Source organism: Microcaecilia unicolor, chromosome 12, assembly GCF_901765095.1.
Source record: "Microcaecilia unicolor chromosome 12, aMicUni1.1, whole genome shotgun sequence".
NCBI classification, from domain to species: Eukaryota; Metazoa; Chordata; class Amphibia; order Gymnophiona; family Siphonopidae; genus Microcaecilia; species Microcaecilia unicolor.
The window spans coordinates 96,377,669-96,392,069 of record NC_044042.1 but is presented as its reverse complement, the minus strand read 5'-3'; the positions used below and the strand labels follow the sequence as shown (position 1 = coordinate 96,392,069).

General features: G+C 42.6%; 1 protein-coding gene across 1 annotated transcript in view; it reads left to right on the top strand.

Annotated features, from left to right (window-relative positions):
- Window positions 1-13,068, top strand: part of CAVIN1 (caveolae associated protein 1) — a 104,267-nt gene extending 91,199 nt beyond the window's left edge. The window contains exon 2 of the mRNA XM_030220392.1: window positions 8,550-13,068. Within this exon, the coding sequence (XP_030076252.1) occupies window positions 8,550-9,206 (657 nt within the window). The 3' untranslated portion in view covers window positions 9,207-13,068. The remainder of the gene's footprint in view (window positions 1-8,549) is intronic.
- The last annotated feature ends 1,333 nt before the right edge of the window (window positions 13,069-14,401 follow it).

Here is a 14,401-nt window from a genome sequence, read left to right as displayed (position 1 = left end):
GCCTCCGTCCCTGTGATGGCAGTTGAGGATGTCCAAAATGTGTCTGTTTCTGTGAGAAGGACATCCATGCCTCCCCCTTTATTTATTTGGATTTATCACAAGTAGCAGCAGTGGAATTTGAACTGGCCACCTCTGGATTGCAAGACCAATGCTCTAACCACTAGGCCACTCCTCTCCCTTGAAATTTGGCTGTCCCTGTGGGGGGGGGGGGGGGGGGGCAGTTCAGGACCTCCAAAATGTTTGAAAGAAGGACATCCACGCCTTCGCTATGCCTCCGCTGACACAAACACATACCTCTCCTCCTCGGGACCTGCATACTGCTGCGATGGACCTGAGTATGACATTTCAGGCTGGCAAAAAAAGTTTTTAAAGTTGTTTTTTTTCAGGGTGGGAGGGGGTTAGTCACCACTGGGGTAGTCAGGGGAGGTCATCCCTGATTCCCTCCGGTTTTCATCTGGTCAGTTCACACACCTTTTTGAGGTTTGGTCGTAAGAAAAAATGGACCAAGTAAAGTCGCCCAAGTGCTCGTTAGGGACGCCCTTCTTTTTTCCATTATCGCTCGAGGTCGCCCATCTGTTAGGCACGCCCCAGTCCTGCCTTCGCTACGCTTCCGACACGCCCTCGGGAACTTTGGTCATCCTCGCGACGGGAAGCAGTTGGGGACGATTATGCCAATTTAGGCGACCCTGAGAGAAGGACGCCCATCTCCCGATTTGTGTCGTAAGATGGGCGCCCTTCTCTTTCGAAAATAAGCCTGGTAATCTCCCACTGGCAAATCCATGCTGGTTTGGATCCTGCAAGTCACTTCTTCACTGTCTTTTCCCTCCATTAGTTTCCTACCATTGAGGTGAGAGAAACCAGCCTGTTCTTTCCATTAACTTTCTCTTGGTTATCACTTTTATGAATACATACAACCTCCATCCTTCTCCAGTTACATAGAACGATTCCCACCTCCAACAGCCTCTCAGCAAACTCACCAGAACCTGTCTAAGCTGCCTTAATATCTTTGGGTGGATCCCATCTGGCTCCTTGGCATTGTCTGATTGCCTCAGGCTTACTTGTTCCATCCAAATACTCCCATCGGTAAATAGTGTCGTATAGCATGATATACTGCCTCTCTGTGGTACAACTAATGCACTTTGCATATTACATACAAGTATTTTCTATGTCCCTAGTGGGCTTGCAATCTAATTTTTTGTACCTGGGGCAATGGAGGGTTAAGTGACTTGCCCAGGGCCACTAGGAGCCACAAATTAAACCCCGTTCCCTTGGTTCTCAGCCCACTCCACTAACCATTAGGCTACTCCTCCACTTTACCTTACTCCCATATGTACCCTTGCCAGCCAACACTGGTTTTTCTTTACACCTTTCTTTAGTGAATACTGAACAGAAGTATTTGTTTAACATTTCCATTTTTTTTTCTTTCCTGTATGCATTTTTATTCTTTTGCTTTCAGTCTTATAATTCAATCTTTGGTCTTCCTCCTTTCAAGTGACACAAAAAAATTTGACCCAGTAATGACTCGGCAGATTGTGGGGTATGTGACTTTAGGGACAGGATCTACAGGGCTTGTGATAGCTGGTACTTTTAAAGAAGCTTGTGTCATTCAGAGTATTCAGAAGCAGTGTTCCCAGTCCATTCTTTTACGGCCAAAATATTTTATTTCTCTGTGCCCTCTCGTACTCCCCTCAAAGTTCCATTAATTCATGTATTGGACAATTAAAATATTTCCCTTTGTACTCTCCCACCCACCATTTCTTTCACAACAGGTTTCAAATGTTGGCTCGCTTACACTTGGCCGGGTGACTCAGCTGTGACTGTTAGAGAAGTCTGTGAAAACCCCTTTGAAAAGTGAGATCACGCTTGTTGGGGATGAGAAGCTGAAAGAAAACGTGATGATCTCAGGAAGGAGAGAGGAAAGGACTAGTCCCTTGCTTCACAATTGAAAATGTGTCTTTCTTTCAACCAAAGCTCCCTGGGACTATGTCCGAACTAGGTGTCAGGTACAGAAGTCCCCTTTGCAAGACTGCTTTGGTATAACATTGCAGCGTGAGCAAAAGCCTGACTATGTAAGTCTTACATTTTGAGTACCTCAGGGACTGGCTGAATGAAGATAAGTAGTATTTGCTTAGTTTGTTAATTCAAAATGTCTTTCTACATTTAGGGTGATTTACTTATTAACAGTGGATTAGTATGGTTATCCTGTGGTTCTCTTTGCTAATGACATCATCAGTTAATGGTCCGTGCATTGTGATGTCATCACATGGAGACCAAAGATTAAATAGAGCAGTCCATTATTATCATGTTGCAAACAGGATAACATGCTTTTGACTTGCTTTGTAGAACAGTTGTACCACCTGTAGCTATGGCACTACTTCAGAAGCTTGGATATTGCAAAAGAGAGGGAACGAAGTACAAACTAAAGTCCAAACAAAAAAACAGCACCACGGGCCTTTAAAAATGGAACACAGTTCTTTAATGAATAAGCCTTGACAAAAAGACCCGACACGGGCCGTGTTTCGGTGACTAGCACCTGCGTCAGGGGTCACAGTGATGACGTAGAAAACTCGGGGAATAACTCGAAAATATTCCTCTACAATATATTATTCCTTACCCCACATCTCATATAGTAAAGGCTACAAAGCAACAAGGCACTTTCACGGATTAAAAGCAGAGCCTTTTCAGATCACATCTTTTTGTCTGTTAGGATACAGAAAGTGAAAGTTCTGGTCGCCGTATCTCAAAAAAGATATAGCGGAATTAGAAAAGATAAAGGGGATGGAACTCCTCTCGTATGAGGAAAGCCTGAAGAGATTAGGGCTCTTCAGCTTAGAAAAGAGACAGATGAGGGGAGATAGGATTGAGGTCTACAAAATCCTGAGTGGTGTAGAACGAGTAGAAGTAAATCGATTTTTTTTTTACTTGTTCCAAAAGTACAAAGACTAGGGGACACTCAAGGAAGTCACATGGAAATACTTTTAAAACAAATAGGAGGAAATATTTTTTCACTCAACAAATAGTTAAGCTCTGGAACTCTTTGCCGGATGATGTGGTAACAGCGGTTAGTGTATCTGGGTTTAAAAAAGGTTTGGTCAAATTCCTGGAGGAAAAGTCCATAGTCTGCTATTGAGACAGACATGGGAAGCAACTGCTTGCCCTGGGATTTGTAGTATGGAGTGTTGCCACGATTTGGGTTTCTGCCAAGTACTTGTGACCTGGCTTGGCCACTGTTTGGAAAACAGGTTACTGGGCTAGATGGACCACTGGTTTGACCCAATATGGCTACTCATGTACTTCTTGGCCAAGTTCCCCTTCTTCCTCTCAGCCATCCCCAAGACAGTTTTCACCAACCTCTGCTGTGTCTTGACCCTATGAAATGTTGGAAACCAGAGAACTGGAGCTTCATGAATAACCAAATAAAAGCCAAGGATAAAATTTGTAAAAATACAATCTCAATTTAAAAAAAACCCAACGTGGTCATGTTTTGCGTCAAAGGTATGAATTACAGAGGCTGTCTTTCAACTGAATACGGACCCACCATCCGTTAGCGCCTTCAAAAAGGCGTGTAGAATGTCACCACCTTCTCCTTCATTCTCTTGGGATACCATTTTTGGAGGAGCCTCTGAGGGTGACCGAAGGAGGAGGAGGTGACACTGCATCCCAGTAAAGAAGCTGTTAGTTTTTGGATACCTTTATGATTGTTAAGACATTAATATTTAGTGTGTCTGTATTCAGTTGAGAGGCAGTGTCTTTTTTAGAAAGCCCCTGAGTACGTTTGCCCTGTGATTACAGCGGGGGCTTAGCCCAAGAGATCAGGAAATGCCGTCCCTCTTCTTTCAGAAGACTGTATGAGATGAGGTTTGAATAGCAACAGGGAATGGGAGGTTGCAGGGGAAGTGACATTCTTGGGAGGTTCAGTTTAGAAGCCTTAGCTGTAAAAACAAGGAGACAGCTGCACAGCAGCTGCTCTACAGAGTGGGAATCCCCAGACAGAAATCAAGAAGCTTGGTGGAGGTGGAAGGACAGGAAATGCAAGGGGCCTGAGACGCTGGGCCCAGGCAGAGATTTGGAAGTTTCTGAGAAACTGAAACCATCCTGAGTGCTCTTGGGAGCATATGACCGTGGAATGGGTCAGAACTGTGCATCTCCCACCATTTTCACTGGCAATAGATTCCATGGGGCAGTGAGATCAAACCTAAGGCCATTAGGGAGAAATTCTATACATGGCGTTAAAATTTTGGTGGACATGTACTAAAACAAATGAAATTATATCAAATATAATTATAAATTGTGCTCAGTTTTTTTGGTGCCTTACATCAACCCAAAAGCTGCAAATGTATAAAGACACCATTCCAGCATCATTGCACACCCTACCTCCATTCCAAAGTAATCAAAAAAAAAATATGGTTATTTAGCTTGTGAAGTTGTAAGAAAAACCAATCTGGTACAGTCTATCAGGAATGTTCATAGTTCTCAGTCGTAGGATGGTATCAGATGCAAAAACCACAGCGAGCCCCGGGGCAATGTAATGCTTATATATTGCAAAATATTCCGTGATATATTAAACAATCTTCGTTGCATTTTCTTTAGTTCCCTACATAGGCCATGTTTCGCCAAAGTATTAGCGTCTTCAGGGGAACTAATCTGAAAAGATATTAAAACATCGATATAAAATCCATTAAAACATCGATATAAAATCCAAAAAATCAAACATAATAACAAACTCCTGTGTTCAAAAATATTTTAGAGTTGAACAAGCAACTCTAAGTATGTCAAAAATTACAGTTTTTCACTTACGATTCAGCAACCGTGGGAAGGAGCAACTCCCATCAGAGTTTAACTGCAAAAGAATGCCCACGCATGCGTACTATATACAAGCTAAAACAGCTGATACTCTGAGCGCGGGAAAAATTTCAAATTAAAGAATGCCACTCTATTTCTTTGTTCAGACCAGCAGGGGTCACTGTGTCCCAGCGATAGATGAATTCTTGTTCTTTTCTCAATAGAATCTGTGGAACATCACCACCATAAGGTAAACAAATCTGGATGAGAACAACAAATTTTAAGTCTTCAATCACATGATGTTCCTGTGTCCAATGGTCCACTAAGGGTGCCTCATTTCTGTGGTTCCTCAAATTACTGAGATGTTCTCCAATACGTTGTTTAATTCTTAAGAAATCAGGCAGTATGGGATTTGGGTGCCATGCCAAATTTTATTTGCTGAGATATAGACATGGAAAACAGTCCAGTCAATGGGTAGACGTGAATCGTTTGTTTACTGTTTCCAAAAATACTAGCACTAGGGGGCACGCAGTGAAGCTACAAAGTAGTAAATTTAAAACAAATCAGAGAAAATATTTCTTCACTCAACGTGTAATTAAACTCTGGAATTTGTTGCCAGAGAATGAGGTAAAGGCGGTTAGCTTAGCAGGGTTTAAAAAACGGTTGGACAGCTTCCTAAAGGAAAAGTCCATAGACCATTATTAAAATGGCTTGGGGAAAACCCACTGCTTATTTCTAGGATAAGCAGCATAAAATGTATTGAACTTTTTTGGGATCTTGCTGGGTACTTGTGACCTGGATTGGCCACTGTTGGAAACAGGATGCTGGGCTTGATGGACCTTTGGTCTGTCCCAGTATAGCAATACTTATGTACTATGTAAAAGCTGTTCAGGATGGTAAGAGCGTAGCTTACATGTCTGGATAAGAAATGACAGGTTTGCATTACCTGGGGGAGGCCCTGTGACTGCTCCTGCTGTGTGCATCCATTAACTTGTTTGTTTTGTATGTCACCTATTACTGGAAATTTGTTTCTCACACAGAGGACTGGTTACCATGGCACGCAGCGTATTTTGCTCCAGTATTTTAATGGTTTTCTCCGTTTACATACTCTGTAAAGCTGATTTTTTTTTAACCATCTTGACCCCTGAGGAAGGCATTGTGCCGAAACATGGCCCGTAGTAGGGTCTTTTGGGTCAGTTTACTTTGGCAAGTAAACCTTTAGATTCTCTTACTTCTTGTTTGCCTTGGTCATTTTTGGAACTTACCTCACTTTCACCTTTGTTGTTTCTACTGGAAATGTATGTGCCACCCACTATTTCTGATTGACTGTGCATCGTGCTCAATCATGGAGAACTAAAGATTAGACTAGCATAAGCCAAGGGGCATCTAATTATATAAACTCATCTGTGATGGCAGAATTTTATGTAGGATGCCTAATATATATTTAAAATTTCAGTGAACTGCTTTGCTTATGTTATCGTTTCAGATTAGAACATAAGAGTAGCCATACTGGGTCAGACCAATGGTCCATCTAGCCCACTATCCTGTTTTCCAAACAGTGGCCAAGCCAGGTCACAAGTACCTGGCAGAAACCCAAATCGTGGCAACACTCCATACTACAAATCCCAGGGCAAACAATTGCTTCCCATATCTGTCTCAATACCAGACTATGGACTTGTCCTCCAGGAATTTGTCCAAACCTTTTTAAAACCCAGATACGCTAACCGCTGTTACCACATCCTCCGGGAAAGAGTTCCAGACCTTAACTATTCGTTGAGTGAAAAAATATTTCCTCCTATTTGTTTTAAAAGTATTTCCATTGGCTTAGTGGCTCAGCAGCAGTACTCTGCTCTTCCACGTGGAAGGTCCCTGAGTCGGCTGGGGCTGGGGGGAGCCATGGTGACCACCTGATGGTGGATACAAGGAATGAGCTCTGGTGCTTAGCCCCCAGTTTCAAACTGTCACTTTGAGGGGCATAATTGAACAGCGCCGGCCATCTTCGGGCCGGCTCTGCAAAGGGGCGGTGCCAACCGTATTATCGAAAAAGATGGCCGGCTATCTTTTCTTTCGATAATATGGTTGGGGCCAGCTAAATCTCAACATTTAGGTCAAATGTTGAGATCGCCGGTGCTCTAACCACTTGGCCACAGCTCCACTTACTTGGATGTCCCTCCCTTTTGATTATGCCCCTTCAGGTCTCTCTCAGCTAATCACAGACATCTAAATGCGCTGTGATTGGCTGAGAGAGACCCCTGTCTGTCAAGGCCGGCTTTCTTTTTTCCATTATCGGGCGAAGCCGGCCATCTCATGAGCACGCCCCCGTCCTGCCTTCACTACCCTACCGACATGCCCCCTTGAAATTTCGCCGGCTCCACGACGGAAAGCAGTTGAAGCCCGCCAAAATCGGCATTCAATTATACCGGTTTGGCCGGTTTCAGGAGATCACCGGCCATCTTCCGATTTGTGTCGGGAGATCGCCGGCGATCTCTTTCGAAAATGAGCTGGCTGAGTGACTACGTTAGGTTGTGTTTGGGGACAGAGCGAAACAAAATAGAGGCAAGTGGTACCAGGATCCAAGCCCTGGAAGCTCAAAGGAGCAGAAAAGAACTGCCAAGACAAAAAAAGTTCTGTTTCCCACTAGGACATCAACTGGAACACTAACTTTCTCACTTAGCACAGTGAAATTAGACAATTCTCCCTTATAAAACTAGGACGGGAATAAGTGTGAGATGTTGGAATGGCCCAGGTGGAACCAACAGGGGCCCTTTTACTAAAACATGCTACAATATAGGCTTAGCTCATTTTAACACAAGACTTTACTGAGTTCTAAGCCTGCATTTTACGTGGCAGTGTATTAAGAATTTGTCTTTTTTTTTAGGTCCTACACTAAGTTTTCCATTTGCACACAGGATTTGTCAAAACAATAATGCAGGAACACTGATCACTTCCTATTTATCAGGCCCAGAGTTTTTGTAAAGTATGACCCAGTTTTAAATATTGTTTAAATGTTATATTTGTCTGTATTTGCTGGAAGCCACTGAGAACTTTGATTCCCTTATTCCTGATTAGATTGTAAGCTCTGTCGAGCAGGGACTGTCTCTTACTGTCCAGTGTACAGCATTGTGTACATCTAGTAGAGCTATAGAAATTATAAGTAATAGTAGCAGTAGTAGTCATTGGGATTCTGGAATCTTGCTACTCTTTGTCCTTATCCCTTATTTGTCCTGTTTTTCTGTCCTGATTAGATTGTAAGCTCTGTCGAGCAGGAACTGTCTCTTCATGTCCAGTGTACAGCGCTGTGTACATCTAGCAGTAGTAGTAGTGCTCCCGCCTTAAGTCCGTGTTTTCCAGTTAGCAAGTGCTAATCAGAATGCACTAGCTGGATAATGCTTCCATGCCCCAAATAATTAAAAAAAAATAGAACATGATTAGCACACTCTTTGTGTTTTGTGGTAAGCCTTTTCCCCTCATGTTAAGCGTGCATTAGTGATTAACAGGGTGGTGATGGTTGGACAGACTAAGTGGACCCTGTGGTCCTTAGCTACCGTCCTATCCTATGATTCTGCAGCAGAGATAATAACCCTGTTGGTAAATGAGTAGCACTGATAGACTCAATTTCATAGGGAGGGGAGTAGAAGGAAGCGAGGGTAAAATATATGCAGCACTAGAACTTTATTGAAATGTTCAGAAAATGATTTTGATTACTTGACTTTCGTGACCTGAATGTCATCCTTGTTTACGCTAATGTTTCATTTTGTGTCTTTTAGGATGAAGTGAAGCTTCCCTCAAAGCTGAGTGTGAGCAAATCCTTGAAAGAGACGGAGAAGCATGAGGAAGAAGGAGATGCCAATGTGGAAGAGGATCATGCGGAAGAGGAACGGATCCAGCTGTCTTCTGATGAGGAGGTGGAGATAGAAGAGATCATTGAAGAGTCCAAGGCTGCACGCATCAAAAGAAGTGGCCTGAGGAGAGTGGACGATTTCAAGAAGGCCTTCTCCAAGGAGAAAATGGAGAAAACCAAAGTGAAAACCAAAGAGAATCTGGAGAAAACCAGGCAGAACCTGGAGAAAACCAAGCACAACATTGAAAAGAAGATGAATAAGCTAGGTACCAAAATAGTGACTTCTGAAAGGAGAGAGAAGATAAAGAGTTCCCGGGAGAAACTGAAGAAGTCTTTCACCCCAGACCACCCAATGTATGCCAGGTCCAAGACCGCAGTCTACAAGGTCCCCCCGTTCACATTCTACGTGAAGAAGATAAGAGAAGGTGAGGTGGAAGTTCAGGCCACTGAGATGGTGGAGGTAGGAGGAGAGGAAGGTGAGAATGCAGACCTTCTGAGAGGAGAGAGCCCCGAAGGGAACAGCCTGCTAGAGATCACAGAGGACACAGATGCTGTTTTAGCGGAAAAGAGCGATAGTGATTAGAAGGAAGACAAACCAAAGGATTGTTCCCTTGGGACAGCTGAATTTTTGTAACCATTACACATTTCAAGTAATCTTTCTTTGCACCAGCAAGCAAATGAAAAAGTGTATAATGCAATCAATGTATGATTCTGAAAATGGCTAAAGCAAATTCTGTGTATTTTAAAGCAGGTTCATTTACATTTGCTTTAGCACCTGGAAAATTCAAGACGAGTATAATCAAATGCTATGTTGCTTTTCTTAAATGGTGAAATAATGGAGATCATTCCTTTTTTTGGTTGTTTGAAACATTAACTTGCGCATTCACGCACCCAATAATCTTCCAAGTGGCAAAGCAGAAGTAAATGAATGACTTGCTCTTAAAAGAAGTAGGAACCTGATGTCAAAATCGTTTTTTGTTTTGGCCATTTGAACGTGAAGTAGATGTTGCCAACTGAGAGCCACTGGTCTAGGACATAGGGCTAAAGACCAGCATGGAAAGAACAGTTTGGGGTCAGTCAGAGGAGACACGACATTAGCTCCTCCATCTTTGCATTACAGACTTCTCTTGAACCTTTCATAAAAGGGGCAGTATTATGCAACCTGGTGGAGTCTGGGCTAGAGGGCATTCCCTGAAGCTTGAATAATATCAATTTTAGAGAAAGGGCACCATGCGATAGAAACACACACCGTGCATGTATTCAGAATGGTGTTGGACACGTTTTAAAAGGCAATACAGAAAGCTGCCTATCCTAGAGATGGCCAACATGTCTACTCAACCCAATGGGTAGGAAGAAAAGGCTTATGTTGTTACCCTTTTCCCCTCCTTAGTATGGTAGTCTTACCTAAAACGTGTGCACCTGTGAAACCTTTAAATGATTCAAGGCACAGGCTGGTTTCCTTCACGTGATGGGATGATGCAAATAAGTTGACTTCTCATGGCTGCCTAGTCACAACATGGCAACGGAATGTGACTTACAGTTGATGTCACAGGACCTAAATCATGTCAGTCATGTTCAGGTTTGGGGCCTGAAATATTTTTTAATACATTTTAGCTGACCGAGGACCATTTCTCTCCTCCTATACCACATTTAATTTTACGTTGTTCCTGTATCTACAGTGCTTGCAGCACTTCCTGCGATGGTGGCAATGTGAAGTCTGATGTAGGCTGGAACATATTAGTAAACCATCAAGTGCAGGGTCTGAAACATAAGCAAAAATGATTCACCTGCAGAGGGCTTTTTTAAAATTTAAATTTAGTTTGTGTTATACATCTATTGCTTAAAATGTTAAAGAAGAAATACAGAGGGGATGTGCCTCGTAAACTATGATTTCAGAGGGGATGCTCATAAATTTTTGAGGTTTAAATGTATTGAGGGGTTGCTTGAGTGTCTGATAAGTTACTTTGGAGGGGTCCAGAATCATGTTTGAGCAGGTCTTGTGGCTGCTGATTTTGGAGAGAAAGGGAATCCCAGTCCCTCCTCCCATCCTGTCCCAATGTAATTACGGTCTCCATTTCAGGAGATGACGGAAGGTTTTGATTTTGCAGCATCAACAAAAGGATTAGATTCATGTTGGTCAGGCAGGAAAAGCCTCGTTATGTTAAGTGCATAGAGGACAAGGCTGGAGAAAAAGGAAGTGGGAGTGAATGGTAAGCTTGAGCAGAAGAGACTAAAAGGATGGCTTTCGCCAATCAGAAAGCAATTTTGACATCGGTATGTTCCACTCCCCTCCCCCAAGTAATTGCTTTATGTATAAACAAGCTTTTGTATTCTGTATGCAAGCATAAGAGAATATATTATGTGTTTCTACTTGTCTAGCAAGTACTAGAGATGCAGGAGACATAGCTCCTTGAGTTGAAGGCTAAACTTTTATGTATGTGCGCACTGCCGGTGGTTCCAGCCCGTCACTGCTGTTGGTAGGGAATTAAGAGTTAGATGTTTTGAGCATTGGCCCCATTATTATCTACACAGACAACGAAGAGTTGAAGTACAGAGGCTGCCATTAAGCTTGGACCCCACGACTTCTCCATGCCCCAGTCTAAAAAGGATCCAGGCTCATACAAATCTTTTCTTAATTTTTATTATTTTGAGGCCAGTAGTTCCTTTGGGCTTCCAGCTCAACAGGAACTGGCCTCCCTCCTTGAGGTTTCATTTGCAACTACTGGTGTTTTTCCCATATTTTTGTAAAACTTCTCCCCCCCCCCCCCCCCCCCTCTTGGCTCAACCATTGCAGTGGCTGCAGCCTCCTCCAGAATCCCATATGCATGGCCTATAGGTGTCACCCTTGAGCAATGATTGAAATATGCTGCTCTGGGACTTTGAGCACTGGTTCCACATCGTTCCCAGCCCAGGGAATGGAGGATCAGACGTGTGAATCAAGCCTAAGCCTGCACATGCCACTGAGCCACATGGTTAGTCCCCAATAAATATAAATTTTATACATACAGAATTCAGTAATTGGACATTTTAAATCTGTAGCTGTTAGCTATGACAATATGGATTGCCACCAAGTTGCAAACAAGAAAAGTAAGAGCTCAGATGAAGAATAGAGATCAGTAGACTCTCCATTTGGCGTATAGTTTTCTACAATGCTATCAAAGTGGGAATCTGTATTTGATAACATGTTTTCATCGTTATTGTTCATATCTACTGTAGTATGGGAATGGTACCATTGCTCATTTGTCTGATATTAAAGACTTACTCTGAACTCAAGGGTTCATTCATACGTCCAGATGCTGTCGTTGAAGAAGTACCTTTTAATAATCCACATTTTTTATGCAGCATTCAAGTGCCACTAGCCTCCGAAGCTCTTCACAGAACAGACTTTTTCCCCTCCACAAGTAGGAACACAGACCAATGGCTTTGTTACAGCTGTAAATGAGTAAAGAGCAGGCGAAGAGAGAGAGAGAGGGAGAATATTCCTGGAGATTTTATCCCCAGTTCTTAAGCAAATGGAACAAAAGTTCTTTACCCCAGTTCTTGTGGCATCCATGGCTGCCTTACCTGTTTGTGTGTAAAATGATGACGTGGATCCTAGAGGCAGAGCAGAAAAGCCCAGAAGCTGTAGCTGGCATGGGGGAGAACTTGCTGCACCCCTGAGGAATCCAAAGGCAGTGAGCAACCTCTAGGCATTACAAAATCTCCTGGCACTGTTAGGGAAAACTGTATACAATGCTATGCCAGTCGTCCTCTTTGGTGGCATTCTGCGTCCACTGAGACTGCAGCCTCCCTCACAGCCCCAGTGTCAAGTAAATGAAATCACAACACACACCGAGGGCTATAACATGCCTTGTGTTGTTTCCTGCATCAAGGTGGCCTAATAACTGACTAACCAATTTCAAATTCCTTCAAAAGGGGAAGGGAGTTTTATACCGTACAACCTTCTGCCCAATTAAAACTAGGTACCCTGCATTAATAATAACTCACTACATTGCAAAAGCAAGGGAAAAACACTCAAGGTCTTTTACTAAGCCGTGCTAGCATTTTATCTTGCAGTAGAAAGCTTGTGGTAAACGCCGAGATGCTCATAGGAGTATAATGAGCGTCTCGGCGTTTACCGCCAGCTGATTTCTACAGCGAGCTAAAAATGCTGCCGTGGCTTTAGTAAAAGACCCCCTCAGTGAGGAAGGGTGCCCCCTGACAAGAGATGCTGCTTAATTTCAACTGAGGAAACTATGCTGAAAGGTTGCTGTGTCTTCTATGAATTTCACAGGGTCCATCCTTTTTTCTTTTCAATGTACATGAGGATGTTTTGAAAGGAAGGCGATTAGAGACTATATAATTTTTTTAAAGGGGGGAAACCACTTCGGGTATTGCATTGGCAACAGCACAAGAACAGAACAGTTTTCGAGAGGTTTAGCATTGTTTTATAATCCAAAACAAAAATGGAAACGTGTGTCAGAAAGCAGTGGAGGGGATCGTCTTAGCCTGAAAAGATTAGGAGGCAGCGTGTGGCAGAAAATGCTATTAGGGTGGTCAGCCTCTTCTACAGAAGAAGGCCGGAAGGATTTTCACTTTATATGACTGTATCCTGGTGATCAGCACTCAAAATAAAGTCTCTTGTAAAAAGAATGTGTCTGGCGTGTCTCAGGGCACTACCAGGGGTAAGTGGTCACTACGGGGAGAATTTCATGATAGCGTACCTATTATTAAAGTCTTTATTAGAAAGAAACATGTATAACTGTGTTACTTGAATATACATATCAACAGCCCAATAATGTTCCACAAATTAGCTAGGAAAACGAAAAAAAAAAAAAAAAATACAACCAAGAACAGTCTGAGCCGGTACTCTTAGGCCCTAGACTGAGACAATGTCGTTTTGCTCCTTCCTCCCCCTCCCGGCAGCACCCTCCCCCTAAACCTCAAAAAACTCAAGGCTCATGAAGGCGACCCTAATGGGGAAAAGAAAATCGATTAAGAACTTGAATACAGAATGCTGGAGATACCTTCTGTAAATATGCTCCCCCAGATGGATAAGAATCTCTTCTGGCGTCGTAGAGAAAGGTGAGACCCAAATGATTCCCACAACATCAAGGAATAAAGTTTATTCCTCCAATACTAGATGGAAGGTGGGTAATGTAATAACCAGTGATTTAGAATACATTTCTTCCCTAAAATACAAGATTTACTAACAAATTTATCTAAAATGTATCAAATACTTTATCTAAAAATCCTTAGACAAACAAATCTCAAATACCACAAAGAAAATGTTCCAAACAATGTGGAAACTAAAACACATTTAAAAAACTACTAGTGAGATGTATACCGCTCACTAGTCCAATCCATGGTCCTTGCCCATGCTGACTACTGTAACGGAATTTATGCTGGATGCAGGGAACAATCACTAAAGAGACCGCAAACAGCACCACACACAAACACAGCAGCAAGACTTATCTTCAGAAAAAAATGATTTGAAAGTGCAAAACCACTACTCCAAAACCTACACTGGCTACCTGTTAAAGCACTTATATCCTTCAAGATATGCTCTCTTGCCTACAGAATAATCTTCGGACTAGCACCAGAATACATGACAAACTTAATAGAACTAACGATACACAATGCAACCAGAGGTGCCAGAACCTATCTCACTATACACTTTTCCAAATGTCAAAGCTTGGTATATAAATCTTCATACTCAACTAACTTCACATACATCTGCCTCAAGATAGGGAACACAATACCTAAAACCCTCAAATGCATAAACAACTACTTGACATT